This window comes from Hippopotamus amphibius, chromosome 6, assembly GCF_030028045.1.
Source record: "Hippopotamus amphibius kiboko isolate mHipAmp2 chromosome 6, mHipAmp2.hap2, whole genome shotgun sequence".
In the NCBI taxonomy this organism is placed as follows: domain Eukaryota; kingdom Metazoa; phylum Chordata; class Mammalia; order Artiodactyla; family Hippopotamidae; genus Hippopotamus; species Hippopotamus amphibius.
Window position 1 is genome coordinate 103,334,955 of NC_080191.1, and position 24,980 is coordinate 103,359,934.

Below are 24,980 nucleotides of genomic sequence, written 5' to 3' on the forward strand. Positions count from 1 at the left end.
GGATAGTCACAAAACAAACAAGATGGGGGGTCAGGGGTGAGGGAAGGAAGAGGACTGCCAGTTCCTTTCATGCTACCGGGCTTAGGGCATCTTATCTTAACCAGGGTCTTCTTCCCAAATGTCTCTCCAGAGGGGCCCTCCCTAAAGGAGGATGGGGTGTAAAAGGCCCAGGCAATCAGAGCTCTCTTTTCCTGAAATACTGGGATTTCTGACGTGCTTCCTTGGCTCCAGTCTTGCAGTTAAAAGCCTTGAGATCTGTCTGAGCCCTGAGTCCACTCTCCAGGCCACTGGAGCGCCCCCCACCTGCCATCCCCCCCAGCCCCCGCCCCCGCCTCTGTGGGGCTCCGGGTTCTGAACTGCAGTCTGTTCCCGCCTTCTCCCTCCAGGAGCCCCGTGGTGCCCGGCGGGGTCGTGGCCATGGACAGACATTACTTCCAAAACACTGGCGCATATGACCCTCTCATGTCACTGCAGGGTGGTGAAAACCTCGAACTGTCTCTCAAGGTACGTCCCGGGCCAAGGGAGGCCCAGGTGGGTTCTCCGGAGCTGTGTGTACAGTCATAGCTTGGAGGTCAGGGATAAGGCAGATTACAAAGTCATTACACGTGGTGTGTCAAACCCGCATTTCCCGCCTTTTGCATCTCTCTTGACTTCACCCCAGCCTCCTTCCTGAACTTGCCCATCGAACCCACCCGCAGGAAAGGACAAGTCATCAGCATCTCCCCCTGAGTGCAAAGCTTCCCGTACATCCTCCATTCCCGCCGCCCTCAGCCCCTGGATAGTTTTCACAGCACCCACTGGCCCAAGAAAACACCAAGCAGTTCAGTGCATTGAGTAGCTTGGTCCAAAGAACTTTAAGTATTTGTCCGAACAGCTTACCACCCACGGGGCGCCAACACAATTTCTCAAACCTTGGAATCAGAATGGACCCGCTACCCTCATTTCCTGTCCATGTTGATTTTCAGTCTGATACTTGCTTTTTCATCACCGCAACCGCTGAAAACCCAACCCAGCAAAGTCATATATTATTAAAAGTGCAGCCATCTAAGGTTGAAACCATGAGTTGCCTTGAGCTTGTAATTTGAGGAACACCCAGCAGGTGTCACTGTTTCTCCTGAATGCTGAATATATCCCACGTGGCCTTTTGAATTTGCTGCAGTACCCTGCGGGTACCCTGTCACACAGTTTGGGAGCCCCAGTGTTCGGATGCTTGGTGTGTTTTGGTTCATGTGCTGTCTACCCTAGGCATGTTTTCGCTTTCCTCTTTATTCCCAAGTACAGAATAAAAGGCTTCCTACCAAATGAACTTCAGGTGTTTGGGAGTAGGAGGGAGGGCATGGAGAGGAGAGAAAGTTCCAGAAGGAGAAAGACTCTGTTTGAGGAAAGCTTGCTTTGACCTCCATGCAAGTGGCTCCCAGTGCCTTTGCAGCAGGAAACTTCACACGCTTTCAGAAACTCCCTGGCCACTAGGGATACCCTTTTCCCTGAGGAAGCAGCTTGGGAGAATCCAGGTGCTACAGGCGTGGCTGCCTCCTCTCAGGTGGGATCTGGGCACGTGTCTCAGTGGGGGTGGGGGAGACACGTTCAGGTGGTGGCAGGCTTGTGGCCCCCTCACCCCACGGGTTCTGACCTGGGACAACCGCCCTGATTCTCCCCACCCTGCCACTCCCCTGCCCAGGACCCTCAGGTCTGTGATCTCTGCTCCCTCCTGAGAACTGGAACCATCAGTCCATGTTGAGCTTGTGATTTCCTGTGCATGTTGCCAGCCCCTCACAGGGCCCCTCGTGGCCCATGTTCCTGGAGAGGAGTACAGAGGGGTTGGTTTTCTCCTTTCACGGCAGACCTGGCTCTGTGGGGGCTCCGTCGAAATCATTCCTTGCTCTCGGGTGGGGCACATCTACCGAAATCAGGATGCCCACTCCCTGCTTGACCAGGAAGCCACCCTGCGGAATAAGGTGCGCATTGCTGAGACCTGGCTGGGCTCGTTCAAAGAAACCTTCTACAGGCACAGCCCAGAGGCCTTCTCCTTGAGCAAGGTAAGGAGAGAGCCCGGCAGGGGCTTCTGGGCCCACCCAGGCCACCAGCTGGAGGCCAGGCCAGGAGAACCTCCTCTCCCACCTGGAAGGGCAAATAGAAGCTTCCGGCTAGTACCTCCATGAGTGGCCCCTGTCAAGTGGCTCCTCTACCTGGTAGGGCTGTCCTCTGTCTCTCCCAGCATCTCCCAGGGGCATCACAGCCGGTCTCGGCCTGGAACCCCCTGATGTCTGTGGGGGTTCTGTCATCACATCTGAGGGGTGTGAGCCTTCACCCTGTGGCTGGAGGAGAGGCTGGGTGGGGAGTAGGTGCTGCAGTGGGTCTCCGAGGGCCCTTTCATCCCAGGCAAAGTGCTCAAGGCTATGAAATTATCCAAGACTTGGAAAAATATAAGTATAAAAATAGACATAAAGGATCCCCCCAAAAGGCACAGGAAAATAAACATTTTAAACATTTAATTAAATGTCCACAAACCGTGCATTTCACCTGGTCCACTACCACTCAGCGTAGTTCTGACAGTGTGACACATAAATGCTCTTTAATGTGGGACGCGGTTCACAGCGATGTTTGCTGTCCCCCTCCTTCAGTTTCCTCCCAGACACCTTTGTCCCTCCCCCCACACGAACTGTGATGTGAAACCAGCTTTCTCTGTCCTGCCGCCTGTGTCTCTCTCCTCCGCAGGCTGGGAAGCCGGACTGCACTGAACGCCAGCAGCTGCAAAGGAGGCTGGGCTGTCGGACCTTCCACTGGTTTCTGGCCAACGTCTATCCTGAGCTGTACCCATCTGAACGCAGGCCCAGGTTCTCTGGAAAGGCAAGGCATGAAAAAACAAAGTGCGGAGAGGGAGGAAGAGGAGGGGCTGGGCGGCTTCTCAAGACAGAGGCTGACGTTCAGAGGCTCTTCTATGACCCTGGTCACCCTGTCCCAGCTCAGCAGGGCCTCCCTGCGGGGGTGGCTGGGCTGCCTCATTACCCATCCCGGGGCCCCTTACCAGGACAGGTGCTGCCACCTCCTTCGGGTGACCTGTGTCCTGGGATCACTGGCTTCAGCTTGACCTTGCTCATCTCTATGACCGGAACATGAGACCTTGAGCTACGCTGTAGAGAGTGAAGGAGAGAAACGTGGCTGTCAGAGGGCGTCTTTGCAGCAGAGGGCGGGATTCACTTCCGTGTGGGTGTCCACTTACAGCTCCACAACACCGGACTTGGTTTCTGTGCAGACTGCCCGGCAGAAGGGGACCTCCGGGGCTGTGCCGTGATGCTGGCCCCTTGCAGGGACAGCCAGCAGCAGCAGGTGGGTGGTCAGCGTTCTCAGACCCACAAGGGGTCTCTGCTGGGATGCCCCTCCCTTCCCTTTGGGGCATCTCCTTTCAGTGGTCCCGTGTCCCTTGACTGTGCATGGTCCCCCATTCTGATGACCCCCCCGCCCCAACCTGCCCCCAGCCCCAAGCACAGACCCGGACTCATTAGAGAATACAAGCACCCAAGCTCAAGGGAAGCAGTGAGGGTGTTTAGCCGATGCGTTCATCTGACAGATGAGGAAACTGGGGCTTGGAGAGTGGCTAGCCCAGGGGCTTAAAACGCAGATGTGTCTCCAGGGTCCAGGCGGGTAAAGGAAATGAGCACGGGGAGCTGGGCAGAGGCTGTTGTCACTGAGGAGCGCCTGTCCCAGCCTCAGTAAATGTCTTTTGTCTTGTGTGAAGGTGGATCCAGTATTACAAGATCATCCAAAAATGTAAAAGATACTGGAAATCCAGAGTGTATGGAAAAGATCCCTATTCTTTTTCTTTTTCTTTTTTTTATTGAAGTACAGTTGATTTACAATGTTGTGTTCGTTTCTGGTGTACAGCAAAGTGATTCAGTGATACATGTATAAATATATATTCTTTTTCAGATTCTTTTCCATTATAACTTATTACAGGGTGTTGAATATAGTTCCCTGTGCTGTACAGCAGGTCCTTGTTGGTTGTCTATTTTATATGTAGTGGTGTTCATCTGCTAATCCCAAACTCCTAATTTATTCCACCTCACCTCTCCCCTTGGGTAACCATAAGTTTGTTTTCTATGTCTGTGAGTCTGTTTCTGTTCTGTAAATATACTAAGTGAAGTAAGTCAGACAAAGACAAATATCATATAATACCACTTATATGTGGAATCTAAAAATAATGATACAAACGAACTTATTTACAAAATGGAGACAATCCCTATTTAAATTAAAAATCTATAATTAAAGGTCAAAGAAAACCTATGTGCAGGGAGATTTCCACCACAGCACCTTTTTGAAACATCTGGACCAGCTCAAGGTCACTAGCCAACTAGAACCAGAGATGGGGACAGCGGGTCACCGAGTGGGTGCTGCAGGCACAGAAGCACTGAGGAATCGAGGGGACCCCGGAAATTGTTCCCCATGTGCAGGGGCGCCTCACGCCCGTGACTTGTGACTGTGTTCTTACGACCCCAGGCTTCTGACGCTGAGTCCTGCCCCGAGTAGATATGCTGTGTCTTTCAGGCATTTAACGGGGATCTATGGGGGCCAATACTTCTAGGCCAGAAGGGGCCCTTTAGGTAGTCACGGGCGCCATGTGTGTGGTGGGGGGGGGGGTGGGGCTGGGTGGACAGACAGGCATCACAGCCTCAGGCGACCCCCTGCCCCACTTGCCAGAGGAGAGCTTACCCACAGATGGGGTCATTGGCTCCAGGTTTCAGAGCCATGGCCTCATTCAGAATGTTTCCCACACACAGAGCCATGTGGTTTGTGAAACTCCTTCTGCAGGGAGAGCGGCTTCCACCGCATGGTCAGAAGGGTGCAGACGCCCCTGGGGAGGAGACGGAAACAGCACGTGAGCTCTCCTGGGGTGCATGGAGACCAGCTCCATGGATTTCCCGGGGCCTCACTCTGCAGGGTGGCTGGACCCCTGGGACCCAGGAAGGGCAGGGCTGCCCTGTGCCAGCAAAAGTTTATGGCCCAAAGGGAAGCCAAAGGGAAACGCCAAAAGTGACTGCCCACAGGGAGAGTCTCTCCTTGAGCCAGAGGTCCTGCTTGGGGTGCGTATGGCCAGACGGGACCTGCATCAGGTCTGAAATCCATGCTGAGTCAGGGGGAGGATCTAGAGGCAGAGGGTCCTTCCAGCATCATGTGGGCTCCTTGGTCAGCAGGCAGGTCTCCTGCTACGTTAGGGCATTTCTTCTCTTCAAAGTTCCATCTCAGGAATAACTGCCCAGGTGGTAGGAAGCCCCCATGACATCGGATGAGGGTTGGTGGGTGCACTTCTTGCCACAACTTGGATGACAGCCTGGGAAGTCTAGCCCGCCCCCACACCTCTGTCTTTTCAGCCTGTGACTGGGCCTTTGTGTTAAGCTGTCCTACACCAAAGGCCTCTATTAAAAACAAACAACCAAGTGTAAGTTCCTGGAGATATTGATCACACGGGCCAGGTAAGGCCCCGAGAGCCTGGGGCAAAAGGAGAAACACATCTTGGAGGGTTCAACCCTGCAGGCAGGACTGGCGAGGCTCTGAGACCACAGGGGAAGGCCCTGGGCCTGGAGGACACCTGGGGAAGCAGGTGGTCGGGACCCATTTGTCCCCTTTCAGCTTTGCCCTTCCCCAGTGTTCTAGAACACACCCATAGGCACTCACCTGGCACAGGAGGGCAGAGAGGAAGTGCTGTGGTGGTGGAAACAGCTCACCTTCTAGCTGTGTGATGTCAGGCAGGCTTCTTAACCTCTCTGAGTCTTGGCTTCCTCATCTGCAACTGGGGATAATGGTCTTCCTCATGCAAAAAGAATGTTAGCTTTTGGATTAATTAATTAATTAATTAATTAATATTCCTGGTGAGGGGGTGGGGATTAACAAGGGCTTCTGTATCCAGAAAAATTGTGAACTTGCTAAGCTGAAAGCATTATACGCCATATAAAAAATAGAAGAAACACCTCTTTTATGTGTAACTAAGTTTATAACAAAGGGAAACCTCCAGGGACCCCAAATCCAGAGGCAACTGAAATAGAGTCATAGGGCCATGGCCAAACTCTCCTGCGGGGTGAAGGGGCTGTTTCCAGGCAGGAGTGAGTGACGAAAGCCCACCTTCAGCCCATGAGAGATGAGGGGCTAGAAATGGGACACCCCTATAGAGCCAGCACTGACCTTCACAGGGTAACCTATCTGTGAACAGCTGGACTAGAAAAGTCTACCCACCACCACTGGAAGATGACGAGGAAGCAGGTCAGTAGGCAGGTCTCTGTGTAGGAGAAAATGACTCCCCCCTGAAAATGTTTAACCACAAGCTTGCATCGAATGTGGGTTTAGGGTTCACATTTATATGAATGGTGCTGTCTGGGACTCCTCCAGTGAGAATGGATACCTAATTTGTGGGGCCCAGTGCAGATGAAAATGCCGGACCTCTCACTCAACAATTATGAAGAATTCCAAGACAGTGTCAGCATTAAATCAAGTATATTAGACCAAGAACATTAAACCCTTCTCAGCATGAGGCCCCTGCAGTTACACACGTCACATGCCCGTGAAGCCAACCCTGATCCCAGCCACAAAGTTAGAGTAAAAATTAGTTCAGTCTGTCCTTGGTTGGAACACACAGAAAATGGTTTTATCAGGATGTGTTTCCAACCAGGCCCCACAATCTTCCCATAGTTAAAGCTCCTCTGCAAAGGAACGTATGATCCAATCCTACAGAACCCAGGAGGAAATAAAAACCATGAGTGAGAGTCAGCAGATACAATGGATGGCAGGAAACTTACTTGCAGGGCCAGCTCAGATGTCTCTAGAAAGAGATCAACTTGGGCCTCAGGAGTTTCCTCATCTGCCTTTCCAACTGCACCCTCACAAAACACAGCATGATTTATGGCTTCATCTATGATGCAGTAAATAGAATAATGGAGGAACTTGCCAAAATGTATAAATATGAATGTAAAAGTAGCTGGAATGTGGAGACTTCAGAGGCCAGGGCTAGTCCAGCATCATGTGGACTTGACTGTGAGATAGGGTCTTGCTGACCCTGGTAGAATCTGAAGATCTCCCCCAGACCCTGTTGCAGTGAGCTCTCCTTCCCTCATCCCCAGCTTTGGAGAGGATCTCCTTCTAGCTGTGCTAACAGCTGTTCCTTCTGTCTCAGCACCTGGAGCACACGGGCAGGAAGGAGATCCACTATGGCAGCCCCCAGCACCTGTGCTTTGATGTCAGGCGAGAGCAGGTGATTCTGCAGAACTGCACTGAGGAGGGCCCTGCCATCCATCAGCAGCACTGGGACTACCAGGAGGTAAGCAACCCATCCAGGAAGGGCTCAGCAGTGCTGCTGGCCGGCACGTGTCTCGGGCTCTTCCAAGAGGTCAAGTGTTACCATACAAGCCTGTGTCCCTGTTGTTGAACTTTGTGACTTGGCACTAAGTCCTCAGGGGGAGGTGAAGCCACCCTTGAAGGAAAGTTATCCACCAGCATCTTGAAATGTACTGATTTTCCAGGTTTCTGTTTAGCTCTGATCTTGAGGTGGCAGAGATGGAAGACAGCTTCTTTTTAAAGTTTATTAGCTTAGGTCACAAGTAGGACAGTGGAGTGTGTTACAGAAGCAGTCACCACGTTGGTGGTATGGTTTTAGGGGCGATAGAAAGGCCTGCCTCCCATCCCACAACCAGATAGATGGGAATGTATCAATAGATCATACTTTCTTCCTTTGCAAATTCCACTCTGAGCATTTTGTCATTTTAGTAAGACACCGATTCCCATTACCCCAGAGAGAAGCTCTAGATCCTCTCCAGAGATTATGCATCAATAGACAGGAAACAGGAGTGTAAGTATTTAGGGGGAGTGAGCAGTTTGCAGGATTGGAATTGGAAGGTGACAGTATCAGCAATGTGTCCACACATAGTTTTTCCTTCACCTCAAACCCCTTCTGAAATGAGTTAGGGTACAAGTATATACAAACAAACAAATTAATACACACATCCTAAAAATGTCTTTCTTCAACTTTTGCTTGGGAATAAGGGGGGTTAAATAACTAAGCAGAACTCCATGGACTAGTACTCTTAAAGCAGGCTGTGAAACAGGAAAATCACATAATGTAAAACCTAGGCTGAACTCATGATAAACAGCTGAGAATAAAGTTCTTGGGGCTTTGGCAACAAGTGAACCCAGGACTCAGGGGGCACACATGCTCAAAGAATTCTTAGAAACCAAGTGAAGCCCCTGTATGAATGATCATAAAGGATCATTCTAAGCAAGCCCTCTGGATAAAACAGATTTAGAAACAGCAGTTAAAAATAATATGTAAAAGATTAGTGACTAAGATACACCCAGCATCTTTCAGGCATTAAAAAATGACTTTAAAAAAGTATTCTCATTCAGCCTTAGAAAGGAACAAGGTACTGTTCATAGCAGCACTATTCACAATAGCCAAGAGGTGGAAGCAACTCAAGCGTCCAGTGATGATGAATGAATAAACAAAATATGCTATATACATACAATGGAATATTATTCTGCCTTAAGAAGGAAGGAAATCCTGTCATTTGTTTCAACATGGATGAAACTTGAGGACATTATGCTAAGTGAAATGAACCAGTCCCAAAAGGACAAATACTGTATGATTACCCTTATATGACATATGTAGAGAAGTCAGATTCATACAAACAGAAAATAGAATGGTGGTTACCAGGCATGAGGGGAAAGGGGGAAAGGGAAGTTGTTTAATGGGTATAGAGTTTCAGTTTTGAAAGAAGAAAAAGGTCTAGAGCTCTGTTTCACAACAACGTGAATATACTTAACACTACTAAATTTTACACTCAAAATTGGTTATGGTGGAAAGTTTTATGTTACATATTTTTACTACAACAAAAAAAGAAAAAAGGAAATTATGTACTATTTTGTGCTATGACATGGATGAACCTTGAAAATATCATGCAAAGTGAAAGAAGTCAGTCACAAAAGGCCACATATTTTATGATTCCATTTATATGAAATGCCAAGAAGAGATAAATCCGTAAACACAGAAAGTAAATTAGTGATTTCCAGGAGCTGGAAGGAGGGAGGGATGGAAAGTGACTGCTAATGGATAGTAGATTTCTTTTTACAGTGATGAAATGTTCTGCAATTAGATGTGGTGATGGTCACATACACTTTGTGGATATACTAAAATCCACTGAGCTGTGTACTTTGGACTGAATATTATGGCATGTGAATTATATCTCTAAATAAATAAATAAATGGACATTATCAGCACTGTTAGTTAAGGTTGTTTAACTTTTCATAAAGAAATTGATTTATTTTTTTCTTGAAAAGGGGATGGCTAGATTCAGTATTAAATTTATTGGGTTTTGAGTAGGAAGCAGCTTTGGTCTTAACATGGCTGACAGGGCTTCAGTGTATCCACTTACTCTCTACTGCACCCTGGGGGCAGCAGTAGTAAATTGCAGGGTTAACAGAGGGCAGAGATTAAATTCTTCTGAAAGCAGAAATTTACAAGTACAGTGATAACAATGAATGTCAACAACATAGTATAAACACTGAACATGATCTTTAAACCGACGTTTTACTAGCTAGAACTCTTCAAGAAATGGCATAATCACCCAACCACAATAACAATTGAATTAATGACCCCAAGGCTCTGTATGATATTTAAATTCTAGGGCTTCCTAAATTGTATAGTAACCAAAATACTTCAATTCCTTACCAGGCCAATTCACACCAGCTTTATTATTCTCTTAATGACTAGCATAAATCTTAGAAATTTCCTTCTTCTCTGACTGATTGCAGAGGACCAACTGATTTTCTTTTTTTTCCTTTTCTTCTCTCTTTTCAGAATGGAATGATCGTTCACATTCTTTCTGGGAAATGCATGGAAGCTGTGGTGCAGGAAAACAATAAAGATCTTCACTTGCGTGAGTGTGATGGAAAAGCCAGCCAGCTGTGGCGATTTGACAACGTCAGCACCGTGGATGAACGATGAATGCCACCGTCAGAAGGAAAAGAGAAATGTGGCCATCGAGGTTCAACCCAAGGGAACTACAGGAGCACATGCATTTCATGAAGCAGACCCTTTGTGTTTGTGTGGTGGTGACAGGAGAGACAAAAGCTCCATGAATGAATACAGAAAGCCTTTCCTTCCCACACCTTTCTTCATTGACCACTGGCTGTTTTAGAAAAAGAAAACCAAGGACCCATTGTCTCATTGTCTTCACCACTGGTAGATGATCATTACATGGTACAGAAGATTCTTGGTTTTTTTTTTTTTTCCATTGAGCAGTAAATAATTGCTTTTATCTCTGACTAAGGAAAGAGGCCTGGCAATACCTTCAGGATATACTATTTTGTTTGATAAATTTATTTCAAATGGCCTGACCTTGGATTATCTGTTGCCAGCCATGAAAATTAAAGTGTGAAGAAGGTGCAGAGTCCTGACATCCAAAAATCTTTGGAATAGGCTTATGAGGACAAATTTCATGTTCATTGATTGAGTGATAGCTCAGAGGAAGGAAGGGAAGTAAGCTACTGAGAGAAAATAGGGTTGGAGAGAGCTTTGGCCCAATTCTGCAGCTCCGCCTAGCAGCTGAAAAGAGTTAGTAGACCTGGAACAAGATGTTCTCATGTTAATGAGAATTTTCTCAGAACTTTCTACCTCCATTCACCTGCCCTCGCTCTTCTTTAGCTTGATTAACCACAATCGGACTCTCATGCAGTATGCTTCTCTCTAGTCGTTGGGGTTGGGTCAGCTTAGACTGAACACTCCCACTACCAGAAGTGTGTACAGTTGTGAAACCATCCTGATGCCCTGTTACAGGGTTTGCATCGATTGGATCAGAACGAGCAACCTCTGCAAAGAGGCAAACCTCCCTGGGAGGGAAATGCCAGCATCTAAGCCAAGATTCTTATGAGAGGTACGAGAGTTGGGTGTTAAATGTCCATGAGGGTTCAAAGGGCTGTCTCTGCGCCCGTAGGAAATGTCTGGGACCCCCAAATATGCCCACACCTGAACATTCAGCTGTAGGAATAACACGTCTCTATCATGGCAGAGCCCACACTAGTGAACGTGGAATGGCTGTCTGGCTGTGCCTTGGCCCACACAGCTGGGCCACAAGAGTTGCTGAGTGAGGTTGGTTCTGTGATTAAGACACGGTGCCCCTTTCTCTTCCAGATGTATTTCCCTCTTCACATGGTCAGCTTAGAAACCTCCCCTCAGAGACGCTGATCTCCTCTGGGCTGTCTCTGTGTGTTTCAAATAACCAACACTCAGCAGGAAGTGAGGGTTTCCAAACAACACTCATGGTAACTATGCATTTCTTCTCCACTTGCTGAAGTCAGTGGCATCCTGCACTTTTCCTTCCTCAGAATACACTCTAGACCTGGGCTAGACCCCTGGCCACATGTGGTTATCTAAACGTAAATTCATTAAAATCAAAGAAAATTTAAACTCAGTTCCTCAGTTGTCCTGGCCACATTTCAGATGCTCAGTAGCCACTATGTTGGAGAGCACAGAGACTAGAACATTCCATCAGTGCAAACTGGTCTATTAGATAGCCCTGACCTAGACAGATTTATCACCCCATTGAGAGAAGAGATTCAGCCACCATCTTCTTCCTTCAGACTTGTCTATATTCAGCACAAATTCCCCTAACATCCTGGGGCTGAAACAGAGCTAAAAATTCTCAGATGGCAGCGTTGTGAAGGGTATTAGGGTTGAAAAATAAAAATTAAACAAGACCTCTATTTTTCAAATGAACTTTGTTATTTGTTATTGGTATTTGAAGTTGCTGGAATAAATTAATATAATTAAATAAAAGGCTAAATTCAATGGTATAAGTTGTGTTTGACAGTAATTAACAAAAGGACCCAGATGGCTTATTACTTAATTGGTTGAACAAAGCAAGAATGTGTTGTTTCTTACTTCCTTAACCATCCCCGTGATTTATTACTTTATCACAGAAACGGCTGTCAACTCAGTCCCTGACTGGTACTTAAAGACCCTTAATTTAAACAAAACAGATGCCTCCATTTAGTTCTAAAAGAAATTCAACCTTCTCTTCCTCACAGAGTAACAGAGCCTCCCAATTCTCTTCTCTGTGGGCTCAGCTCTGATTTTATCCACAATGATCAATTTAAACGTAGAGAAACCTGGCGGTCGGAAGATTTGATTCCCAAGAGTTTCACTGGTCCACCTGAATGTTATGACTGACTTTATTGTTTGGGTTGTAAGATTGAATTCAACAGCACCCCCGACAAGCTCACCATCACTGGGAAGCATCCCATTGCGGGGACAGAGAGAAGTATTCAGCCAACAATCGAGAGTCCACACTCTGTGCTGTTACACAGTGAAAGCGGATGTCACCCCTCGAGGGGCCCTGATCTATTTCCTCTTTGGTCTCAACGCCATCAATCGCACTGGCAAACTTAGAATCCCAACTCCCACAAACATCCAAAAGTCCCCCAGGTCCATGATGATGGTGCTGTCACTGCACCAGAATTTGACATCATTCGAGGTCATGTTATTGCGCCCACCTCACGGGGAGCCTTCCGTTTTCCACTGAAAGGTCATGAAAAGGCCAGTTGGACACCAAGTGATCTGTGACCAGTCACCAAATCTGGACATTGGCATGGGCTGCCTTGACAGGTACAACTCTACACATTGTGTACACTGTTTATGCTTGTTCTTTAAAGGCTCTGTTAAAAATGCAACCTGTTTGGCCAAAGCCCAAAGCACCCACAAGTCCTGCCCTGATTTTTCAAAACCTTGATTTGGGCGTATTTCCAATGATTATGTTAAGTGCAATAGCCAAGGAGGTGATATTTCCAGGATTCTAGAATCCTCTCCTATTTCTGTGTCAATAACAGTCCCTCTAACCTCTTTGCAGTTTCCACCTCTTCTTCTGGGAAATGTGCTCTTTGAATATGGAAGTGTGTCCTTAGTATTGCTTTAATATTGTGAGGATCTTTGCTGTTGGGGTAGCTCTTTCCACAGGGCTGGGATGTTGATGTTTTCTCATCCCCAAAGTCTCTACATGAAAGCAATACACTGTGCTATGATGACACAAAAGAAGCTCACCTGACCCTATTTGGCTTAAACACAGGGGTGGCATGGTTACTTCACTCCTAGGGTGATAGTTTGCAAGCTCAGCCCGAATAGATCAGACTCTTGTTTGAAAATTAAAGTTTCCCAACAATTCCTGGAGCATACAGCTCACTCACAATTAACTGATATTCCAGGACCCATGACAAATGCTAAAAGTAAGAGGACAGGGCCAATTCTGCTTCAGCTCAGGCTTATGAAAGCCTTTTAACTTTACAGTGAAATGTGGCCAGAGGGTAGGGCACCTTTACTTCACTGGGCAACCTTCATGAAGGCACTGCTGGCCCCCTCTGCTTCAGGAATTGGCCAAGCATGGCATTGCTTAATGTTTTACTTAAATAAGACCCAGGAGATCCTGAGAAGCTGTTTTTAAAGCCATGATGCACCAATGCCAACACTGTTCAGTGGGTGAAGTATCTGTTGCATGGGAGGTGGGCAACTATTGGATTATCTAACGGGCACAATCCTCCAACTTTAGCCACGTGGCTCCCGTGGGACCCGCCTGTTACCTCCACAGGATTCCACTCCATGGTTGGTTCCAAGGTGGACACTTAACCTAATTGGGTCAATCAGCACATTCACCAATAACTCTGTTACTGAGACTAAGAAATCAGTCTCCCTAGAAGAGACGTCAGAGACAGTGTAAGAATTTATGAGCACTGAACAAATCAATTAACTGTTCAAGTTTTCAGCTGTTCTCAGCCTCAGCTCCTCTCCTGGAAGAACCCACAGTATGAAGGCACAGAAATACCATTTACTATGGACATAGGATGAGAGGCTACTAGAGGTGCAGCCCATAGCGGTGGCGATACGGCCCTTGCCTCGAGGAGGCAGCTGGGGCCCTGGTGGGAGGTAGCCCCATAGAGAGGATCTATGTAGCGACTCTACAGGGACCCTCTGGAGGTGATCCAGGACCTATGGCCTCTGAAAATAGCCACATCTAACAGACAAACATGAGATTATATGATCGGAAAACAAACCCTGCCAAAGCACAAAACTTGATTCTCTCAATTCTAAGTCCCACAGTAAAAGCACAGTTAATTAAGAAAGAGATGCCAAATTCACCCTTCAATGCCAGAGCCTGTAATAGTGACATAGAGTGTTCTGGCCCCGCCCACCTCCCTCTGGTCTTACAGCTTCAGTGAGCTCCTGAAAAACTTCCAACAGTCAGCATCTGCATTTCTTTGCCGAGAGTTTTTCTCAGAGATAAAGAAGGCTGCTTTATGATGTGGGGAAGGCCAGATGTGCCTTGGAAGTCACCTTGCAGGAGCAACCCTCAATCAGTGACTGACAAGAGTTTGAGTATAAACAGCTCAGCTCCCTCCCTTCTCCAGCAGGACAACTCTGAGATGCATGTTCTACTCCATTTCCAAGAGTTTCCTGTGGGATTAAGCTCTGATCACCCAAGTGGTAAGTGGCTTGATGGTGCACCTGTAGCTGGCTGCATTCCCTTCCACACACCCCAACTAGTGCTTCCTAAGCTCATCTTCCAGACAAACCACTTGCCCTCAAATCCTTATCTCCTTGTCTTCTAATAGGGAAATCCACCCTAGAACACACGGTCTGGCCCACCAAATGCTTCCATCTAAGAGAGTTAGTTTGTTCATCAAATTCTATTCTTTATTTACCAGCAGTCCCACCCTATACACCAAATACCCCTACTCCCCTGAACGGAAATTATCCCAAAAAACTGCAAGACCAGAGTATGGGCTTCCAGGAAGCTGTGTCCTAAGAGAAAGAGAGTGAGGAGGGAACATGTGCTCAGTCCTTATCCCAAGCGTATCAATAATATTAGATCTCCTTCCTCCCTGGGGAAGAACGAGCAAGGAGAAGAGAGAGGCCACTCATGTTCCGCTAATTGATGTCCCTCCTGTGGAAACCTGAAACCTAGGGAGGCAAGGTTCCTCCTGCATCACAGAACATTTACCTCTCATATTCCAGTTATTTTCCAGTAACTGGTACATACCAGGATTAGAGGATATACAGGTATACTGTGTATGTCAGGAGCGGAGCACATGAGAGCTCTCCAGGATAAGGTGAGGGAGATTCAGATGTGAGGTGGGTACTGGGGAGGAGAAGGGCCAAACAATGTGGTGACGATCTAAAGAGCAAGATAGTCAAAAAGGTATTCCTGGGACTTCCCTGGTGGTCCAGTGGTAAAGAATCTGTCCAGCAATGCAGGGGATGCGGGTTCGATCCCTGGTCGGGTAACTAAGATCCCAAATGCTGCGGGGCAACTAAGCCTGTGCACCACAACTACTGAGCCTGCGTGCCTCAACTAGATAGCCCACGCACCCTGGAGCCCAAGCACCACAGCTAGAGAGAAGCCCACGTGCTGCAAAGAAGATCCCGTGCGCCACAACTAACACCTGTTGCAGCCAAAAATAAAAATAAATAATAGATAAAATAAATTTTTAAAAAAGATATTCCTAAAGGGGGCAGGAAGGGTTGCCAGAGGGATTTTCAGAGTGAGGTGTCTAGTCCTCACTCTAAAGTTGTGAGTTTTATTTCCATCACTCTACACTTTCAGCCAAGACTTCCATCCTGACTGCGTCCCTTGTTGGAGAAAAGGAATGAAGGAACTGGGTTGCGCTCGCTGTCCAGGACAGAGCCGGCAAAGAGCAGCCTTTGCAGGTCAGATAGATCCAGGAAGACTGGGCTTTCAGGAGGCAGGGCGACATTGGTGTAGAGAGGAATGGACACCTATCCTCGCCACACACCACCGCACAGATCACAATAAGCTCTCTTAGGTCAGATAGTATTTTAAAATTATATTTGACTGTGAACTAGAGCAGGGGTCAGCAAACTTTTTCTATAAACGTCTAGATAATAAATATTTTTGGCTTTGCAGCCCCACAGTCTCGGTCACGACTATACTACTCTGCCAATGTAGCACAAAAGCAACCAGGGTCAATAACAAACAGATGCGTGTGCCTGTGTTCCAATAAAACTTTATTTACAAAAACAGGTGGCGGGGCAGATGTGGTTCACAGGCATCATTTACCACTGCCTGGACTAGAGTTTTTTATCTCCTTCCAGCTGCAGAGGGAGACAAATGACAGATCTTTTAAAAACAAACAAAGAAATGTTCCCAAAGAAATTGTAAGCTTGGAAAACATAAAAATAGGACGTTTTTATGCTATAAATAACCAAAAAGCAAAGAAAGCAGAAGAGGGGGAAATTAGCTCTTATTGTAAGCAGACTCCAATCCTTTTTAGAAAGACACAGAAATAAACAAATGAATCATTTTTGTAAATCAGAATATAAAACATTGACACCGTAGCCCTCAGCTGCCTTTCTTTCGGATGCACAGATGCCTCGCGCCTTCACTGCTGGCAGAGGTTGGGCGGGACCAGCTTTCTTAATGAGACCGCAGGCTGCGGTAAGAACGTCAGCAGGGAAGGGAGGAAGGCTAAGAAGCAGGGAGTCACTCTCAGCCTTTCAGCCAAGCCAGCGGGATTCAGCTGCAGGAACAGATGAAATCCGACACTGAGTTTTTATGTTATGGTGGTGAAGACACTCCCACAGCACATCGCACACACTCGTTGCCTTCCCCCCACACAATTCCCTTGCAGTTGCGATGTGAGGACAACCAGATGGAAGCTCTTGCGTGGACCAAGAGCCATAGCCCCTGTGTATTTACATAAACTCTAATCCTCGGCACCCGATTCAGCCAGACTTCAAAACACCAACTGGAGGAGTCTGGCCAAGCAGAGGGACTCCCCACAGCAGGGCTTGAGGCCAGGCTGCACGAGGCCAGCAAACCTCCCTGCCTGTGCTCCTAAGCCAACACGGCCCCCGAAAGCTGTTTAAAGGCCAGACACAGGGGTGCCTCCTGCCCATACTGCCTACGTTCGGGGCTGCCAGCCCATCACACCCTTCGAGTGTCTGTGCCGGCTCTTCCAGGGCTGGCTTCTGATGGAACAAGCAGCCTGAGGACCCCATCCTTCCCACACGTACAGACAGCTCAAAGCCGTCTGACGCCGTCTCTACTCTCCACGCCGCTAACCCCACTTGTCATTGTCCAGCGCGCCTTCACCAAGCACCAGCGACTGGCAGCTCCGTCGCTCCGGCCACCCAGGTGGGAGGCACAGCTGAGGCCTGGGGACGTCTGCTGTGGGGAGGTCTCGGTTTGCGCCCCCACGTTGGTCGGATGCCTCACATAACCAGAGGATGAGAGGCCTCCATTCTTCCTCTTTGTTGGGAATGCTATTTTCTTCTCCCGTCCACTCTTTGAGAATATCCTCGACCACTCTCCGTGGGAGGCCTTTGCACATGGCTCTAGGTGGAGGTTGGTTTGCCTGGTGGTGGAGCGACTACCGTTGCCCTGAGGCTCCAGCGCCTGACAGTGACATCTCCTCGTGGGTTGGTTTGAGCAATGGCCTTCCCAGCTGGTCAGGTCTCCAGCGCCCTCCTCCAACCCTGCATTGCCTCCCTACCCAGCTGGCCCTAGCCTAATAGGTGGGTTCCAGATGGAAACATGATACGTGTTGTCATAAGACATCCTTGTCTGACATTGCTATTCAATAGAGCAGGTCCCCTACGTATGAACCTTCAAGTTTCAGACTTTCAGAGATGCGCACGTGTCCCTGGATGCCAGCTGTTGTACTCTACTACTGCACTTTTCAATGTGCTATACTATAAGATTAAAAATGTTTATTTATGTTGTGTGTGTGTGTGTATCATTTGTGTGAAAAGTATTATAAACCTATTGCAGTACAGTACTATATAGCCAATTGTGTTAGCTGGGTACCTAGGCTAACTTTGTTGGACTTAAGAAGAAATTAGACTCATGGATGTGCTCTCGGAACGGAACTCGTTTGTATATGGGGGACTTACTGTATGGCTCATGGTGGAACTCTATTCCAGACTAAGCAATAGGCTTCTTTAAGCAAAGAGCCATGGTCCAGACTTCCTTGTTTCCCCTTAGCACTTACCACTGGGCTAGATGCTCAACTCCATGGATTCCATCATGGAGAGAAAACCCGGAGCTGGAGTACAGATGAATGACATTACAAGAGTTGGGAGAAAAACCAAGTGGAAAAAACTTTGGACACTAATTGGGCAAGAGACAATAAGACCTCTGTGAACAAACATATGTACCCATCATCAGAAACAATCGTAATAACAGCACAGGTGTTCAGCCTGAGCCTAACCCTGGACTCACATTATTGCTGGTTATATTCACAATAGGCCAACAAAGGAGGTACCAATAGAGCCCGCATTTTATATTATCCCATTCTATAGTTGGAGAAAGTGAGGCTTACGTGGATGAAGCAAGTTTCCCAAAGCCACATGACAAGAAAGGGATGCAAAAAATAAAATAAAATAAAATAAAATAAAAAAAGAAAGGGATGCAGCTGGATCACAGACCCAGGTTCCTGTGGTTCCAAGGCCTTGACTCTTAACCTCTACATTTTATTGTCTTCCAGTATTTGTGACAATGACCTTCTAAGTGTGAATGGGTGAAAACAAGGGTCAAGTTGTTTTAGGATCTGCCAAAATTAGATCAGTTCAATGAGGTCAGGTGCAAGTAAAAGAATAGCCGACTCCCAGGGGATGAAGAAATAGAGATCTTGAGTTATTTCACATGCCCGATTCAAAGGTAGGTAGCTCCCCATTGGCTGCAATAGCTCACAGGCATCATTCATCAATGGGCTCTCTTGAACCTTCTGTTCACCGTCCCTTTTGGCTTTCGATTCTGGTATCTATCTCTTCGTGGTTACAGGATGTCCATCACAACACCAAACATGACATCCTTGCCCCAGCATCCCAATTAGGAAGGAAGAGAGGCTGCAGAAGGAAGCTTCCCTCTAACACCTTTGTCTCTGTTGAGAAAGAGAGATCTTTCCCAGAGGCTCCTACATCTCATCAACTTCCCTCTGCCCTATTGGCCGGAACTGTGTCACACGGTCATGGAAAGTACCCCACAAAGAGGAAAGAGTGGGGCACACTGCCGCCCAGACCCTGCTGGGGTTCTGCAAGCCAGGGAGATGGGATGCTGGCTGGTGCAGGGCCAGTACCTGCAGCTGGGGATGACGCCTCTCGGGCAAGACTGGGCTCTGCTTCTGTTCATCATTATGAAATGAAAAGTTGAGGACCCCGAGTCCAAGACCTATAAAATTCTGTGCTCACAGCTCTTCGGTGTTATCCAATCAGCTCCTGCCTCACCCCAAGGTAGGGATCTTCTAGTGCCCCCCAAACCAGCTCAGTTTTCTCAGTTGGGGGGTGCGGGAAGGCATTGGGTGCCTGCCAGCCAGATCCCACCCTCTTCCACCTGCTCAGATATGCTGAGAGGCAAAGGTGCCTTGATGTCTTTTCTTACACACCTTCTGGAGAGCATCGAGGCCCAAAGCACCATTCCATAAAAGTCTTCCTTTATTCCCACATCTGAGAGGCAGGTTTCTATTTGCATTCTAAATGAAACATAAATGGCAAGTAAGTACGGCTTCTGAAAGTGAGAAGGGAACGTCCCCTGGGATTTATAATGATTCTCTTCCTGGTTTGTGTATCCCATGGGAGCACATGACATAGGAAGCTGTTTGGGGATTTTATCTGAAACAACAATTTCAGCCTGTTAACCCCATCTGCTTCCCATGAGCAGAAGTCATTACACGGCAGTGTCAAGGGGCCTCCGGATTTCCTCAAGGCTTTCTCACCAGGCGAGTGCTTAAGACAAAATCCTCCAGCCCTTGGGTCCTAATCCTCACCTTCTTTGTCCAGTCATCAACCACAGAAGGCAGAGCATCTGCTGACACCCACGAGGGCTGAGTTGGCAAAGTGAAAACCTTTTTGTGCTTTGAATGATTTCAATGGCTGGGCTTTAGGAGGCCCGCGAAGCACAAAGCGAAGCTTCTGAATGATACGTTTACTATCAGCGACCCTGATTATAGTGCGCTTTCCAGAGTGAATTCTAGACACTTAGGGTCACTTTCCAAATTCAAAAACTATAAATATTTCTTGAATCTCTATTGTGTACCAAGGACACTGCTGCATCTTTTTTCCACATGTTTTGGGAATGCTAAGCATGGATGACCTTGATGAGTCACCCATGAATCAGGAAATTGCAAAACATCATCTGCACTGCATATTATGTCAGCACGATCTCAGACCGAATTGGATATGTACTCTCTAGTTTCTGGGAAGGCAGAGCTTTTTCAAAAACAATTCCAGGAAAGTAAATGAACATACTCTTTTAATACATTTGCCAAGTGGGACACAGAAGAGACTTACATTTGTAAATAATTATTTTTCCAAAATTGCCATGGCAACGGGCTCAGCATCCAGTGACCCTTTAAATTACCTATTTATCATGTAAAAATCCACCTATGTTTGGATTTGTCTGGTCTGGGGAGGCTTGCACAGTGTGGGGGCATCAGAGGCCACGAGGGCACCTGCTCCTTGGTCTACGCGAGTGGCTTCTGGATCTTCCTCATTAATATTGGGAGGTCCCTCTGTGCCCAGGCTTCTCTCAGCTACGTTCATCCCCTGTTCAGGATCTGGAAGTAATGCTGCTCCCTGAGCCTCTCTGGGACCACAGGAGACTTAGCGGGTGGGTCCTGCACCTGTTCTTACCTCCTGGGTACCCCCGGGGGCAGAAAATTACTCCTTCTGCTGTTGCCTGCCCCATGCTAGATACACGGCATACCCTCTGCCCGCACGCACCACTCAGCCACTTGTGCTTCCGTGCTAAGCTGATCCAGGGGAAATGCTGGGGTCTTGCCACCCCCCACCCCCACCCCCACCCCCAGGTCTTCCTGGGAAGCCACAGATTGACTCTGCCCTTGACAGCCCTCTAACCCCACCTGCGTCTGGGGTTGGTGTAGCACCCCTTCTCACAGCAAAACCAGCATGCTTTTCTTCCAACTGCGCCCCATTGAGCTGGGTGTGTCCGATCTCTGAGACAGTGAGGGTGGGGCATGGTGGAACTTTCCCCCTGACTCCTCAGCTTTTCCCTTGAATTTTTATCTTTCCCCCGGAGCAGTAAATGCTGCCAACCAGCTGGGGCCTAGGCATCAGTATTTTTAAAAGATCTCTCAGTAATTCTGACAGGCAGCCAGGATCAGGGGATTCTGATGCCCTTGAAATGTAGCCTTATCAAGTATCTGCCCTTCAACTACTGCAGAGGCCAGAACAAAACTAAACTTTATATTCTTTACAATGTGAAGGAAAACTGGGTGCTGGATTACCAAGGACTCTTTGGTTTACAAGCAAAAGAAAGCCTAACCCAAAGTGGTTTAAGCAAAAAAGGGAAATAGTACACTCATACAATTGGAAAATCTGCAATAGTTTACCTTCAGGTCAAGCTTGATCCAGGATTCAAAGGGATCACCAGGTTCATTACTCAGTCTGGCTTCCTGGTTTAGCTCTATTACCTAGTCCCCAGAAATGCCATCTGATGGCTTTAGACCATCCACCCCCACCATTGTCCCAACAACTCCAGACTTCACTTCCTCCCACTACACTGTTCCAGTGCTCCATTGCAGCATAACAAATTACCCCTAAGTTAATGGCCTAAAACCACTGCTTTGTTACAGCTCGCAGTTTTGTGGGTTAGGAGTCTGGACATGGATCAACTAGGCAATTCCTCTGCTTCACATGGCAATGACTGGTGTCACTTGGTGGTATTCAGCTGGTGGTTGGTCTAGTGTGGAGGGTCCAAAAGAGCTGCACTCACATACCCGGCCCCTCGGCAGGGGTATCCGGCAGGCTGGCTCATCTGGGGCCTCCCCTCTCCAGGAGTCTCAGGGCCCCTCCCGTGGTCCCTGCAGCAGGGCTCTCAGGTCTCTCACCTGGCGGCTCAGTGCACCCAGACCAGCACAGAAGCTGTCCTCTTAGAGACCAGACCTGGACTCTATAGCACCCCTTCCACTGTTCTCCTTGCTCAAAGCAATCACAGATCAGCCCACATTCAAGAGGAGGGAAAACACACCCTACCCATCCAAGGGACGAGTGAAAAAACATGGTTAACATACCGCCCCCACAGGCCCAGTGGCAGAGACTGAGTTCACGTCACAGAGAACCAGCAAGAGCTCTGCGGGTCACCCTAGTTAAACTGGCTTGGGGAACGTGCCTGCCTCTGAACCAAACTCTGTGACCAGGAGCTTGGGAATTCTGATTAGAGCTGGGGTGGGAAAAGCAATCCCAGCCAACATTCCAGCTAGGAAATTCTGCAGGCAGGAGCTGGGGGTGGGGGGTGGGTCCCGGGGAGGCGTGTTAGTTTAGGGTAACTTAAGAGCAGATGGAACAAGGCCTCGGATGCGGGTGCTTTATTTGAGAGGTGACCCCAGGAAGCAGGAGTCAGGGAGTCAGGAGAGTGGGGCAGAGAGGGAGGAAGAGCCAATGGAAGGAGGTCATGAGCAATGGGCTTGGTTCTTCCTGGTCTGAGATGCCTACAGAACATGTTCCAGAACTGTCCACCTAAAGGGCAGAAGCTGGGACGTTTTTGCACCAGCTCTCCTCCCTTCCTGGCTGACGCGACCCCTGGGGACGTCAGCTCTCTCCAGGGCACCTTGCGGGATGCGCTTGCAGGGGCAGAGCGGCTCCCAGGCTTCAGAGAAGGCCCCCAGGCAGGAAAGCGGAGAGGCCTGGGCTTGGCCATCACATGGTGCAAGATGAGTCCGAGCCCGCGTGGAAAGGCACTCTGGAGCCGAAATCTGGGGGTGGCCAGGGACGTGACACTGGGCACTGAAATGTCTGCTGCAGGAGGCAATCAGATGCCCCCCTAGGGGCTAGAGCCCCACCACCTCGCCCAGTGGCTCCCAGGAGCACTGCTGCAGCGGGTGAGGGGGCACCCAGAAACTCCTGCTGGGCAGCAGGTCCACACTCGCCTCTCCCCTTGGCGCCTGTGATGTCCTCCAGCCAACACCACCAGGAATATACTTGTGGTCGCGGAAGTTGGGTTTATTGCAACCAGGTAGACTGCACACCATGTGGGATCTCAGCAGAAGGGTGCAAAGGGGCTTGGGACATCAGAGGTTGGGCAAGGGGACTTTGGCTAGGAAGCATGGTCTTGCTCTGGACTGGATGAGATCAGAAAATGGGGCAATTTTATGACTGGGCATCTCATTCTTATACAGACGGTGATGGGAGGAACAGAGAGGGGCTGGGCTAAAGCTATCACTGGTGGACGGCCACTCCTGTTCACCAGGAGAGGGGCTATCTGGTCATTGCTGTAGTGTGCCCCGCGTCCTCGCTTTGTCTTAGCTCACACCGACGACAGCGTGGCCCTGTTTTTGTCTCGCTCCATCACAGGCACAGAGCAGCCTCTTCTGATGTTGGTGTCTGGGAAATTGTGTGCTGAGGAGGAAGGGGGCTCCGCAGCCTGGAGGTGGGTGTCCTTCCTCGGGTCTCATGTGACACGGGCTCTGTGCCCTCGCAGGAGTGGCAGGTGCCCCTTAGCCCAGCTGCGCGAGTCTAGGCAGCCACAGCTCATGGAGAACTAGGGCGGAGAATAGGCACGGGTGAAGAGGGCTCTTCTGTCTCGCAAAGAGCTCTTTCTAAGTGTGACTGCAGGCATTGGAGTGGATGCTCTCCACCTCCGCAGTGACTCACAGCCAGCATGCTCAAGGTTGAACCCAAGAACGATGCCAGCAGCAAGGAAGCTGACAGGGCTCACCAACCCATTTCCTGCCATCCGTTTCAGGGTGACAGAGCATGATGTGTGGGAAGACATTCGGGAACCTTTTTGATGTGGGCCGAGCGATGGGATTCTTGAGCAGTGGAGGAGCTGAGGGTGCGGGGCGTGGAGACTAATATCACCCTGTTTGGTCCTGAAGGACGGCTGGTTAGCCAAAGACGGGTAAGATTCCTCAGAGGAGGAACAACCTAAGACAGGCACAGCCGCAGAGGGGCCAACAGGGTTGGTGCACAGAACCTTCCTTATATCACCGTGTTTGGCCCTGGAGGATGACTGGTTAGCCAGAGACGGGTAAGATTCCTCAAGGAAGGAACAACCTAAGACAGGCACAGTCGCAGAGGGGCCAACACGGGTGGGGCACAGACCCCTAATATCTGAGAGAGGTCTCCTGCCCCCAGGGCTGTTTTGCTCTCCATCCCCAGCTCAAATCCACACCTGCTCAACTCAGACCCAGGAAGTAAACAAAGATAATTGCCTCAATCATGTGAGGCCTTTGACTGTTTATGAGTGTAACCTGAGAATGTTAGCCCACGAACTCAATAAAAGCAGCCTGGGATGAGTCAGTGGGGCTCTTGATCCGAGAGGTCTTGAGCCCCCCGGTCCCACTTTTCTCTTCAGTCTGTGTCTGTGTCTTCTTCAAGCTTGCGGCACCCGTCACTCACCTCGAGTCGCCGAGCTGGTCTCGGCAATGATGGTGACAGCTCAGATCACATTCTGGGCCACAAAATCCTTAAACGAAGTGGAGCCAGGCTGTGAGGGAGGAGAGTGACAGGCACGCCACGTGTTGCAGATTCTGCTGCAGCTGCAGTCGTCACAGGAGACCTTAAAATGGGATTTGCAGCCTGCAGAGCAGTTTCAGAAGCAGAGTTTGTGCACAGCCACCGGGTTGACCAATGCCAAGAGTGGCCCAGGCTGGAGGGCAGCCAGGCATCCTAACACCATTGGGCAAACCGTAGGCTTCAGGGGTACACAGTCTGCATAGTTGGGGTACACAGTAGAGAACGCTACATGTTCAACAGGAGGTGCAGACTTTGGATCCCCAAATCAGCTTCACCACTGGCACATAAACTGTACAAAATCATATAAAGTCCTCATCAGAACTTCTGGAAGCTCAGCTCTTTCTTGCCAGGCCCATGCTTAGACTGGAGTTCTGCACAGAGGCTGTATTCTGAAGCTAAGCCAGAGACTGCCCCATCTGGCCCAGCATGACCTCCCACAGCATGGGGTTGGGTAACTTATGACACG

General features: G+C 48.8%; 1 protein-coding gene across 2 annotated transcripts in view; it reads left to right on the plus strand.

Annotated features, from left to right (window-relative positions):
- Nucleotides 1-13,258, plus strand: part of GALNT15 (polypeptide N-acetylgalactosaminyltransferase 15) — a 42,241-nt gene extending 28,983 nt beyond the window's left edge. Inside the window, exons 5-10 of one of the 2 annotated variants that reach the window (XM_057740346.1) lie at nt 387-504; nt 1,842-2,036; nt 2,716-2,847; nt 3,223-3,327; nt 7,160-7,303; nt 9,836-11,780. In XM_057740346.1, the coding sequence (XP_057596329.1) occupies nt 387-504; nt 1,842-2,036; nt 2,716-2,847; nt 3,223-3,327; nt 7,160-7,303; nt 9,836-9,982 (841 nt within the window). In that variant the 3' untranslated portion in view covers nt 9,983-11,780. Of the gene's footprint in view, nt 1-386; nt 505-1,841; nt 2,037-2,715; nt 2,848-3,222; nt 3,328-7,159; nt 7,304-9,835; nt 11,781-13,255 lie in introns of those variants that run through there. The other variant, XM_057740344.1, reaches the window with a different exon arrangement.
- The last annotated feature ends 11,722 nt before the right edge of the window (nt 13,259-24,980 follow it).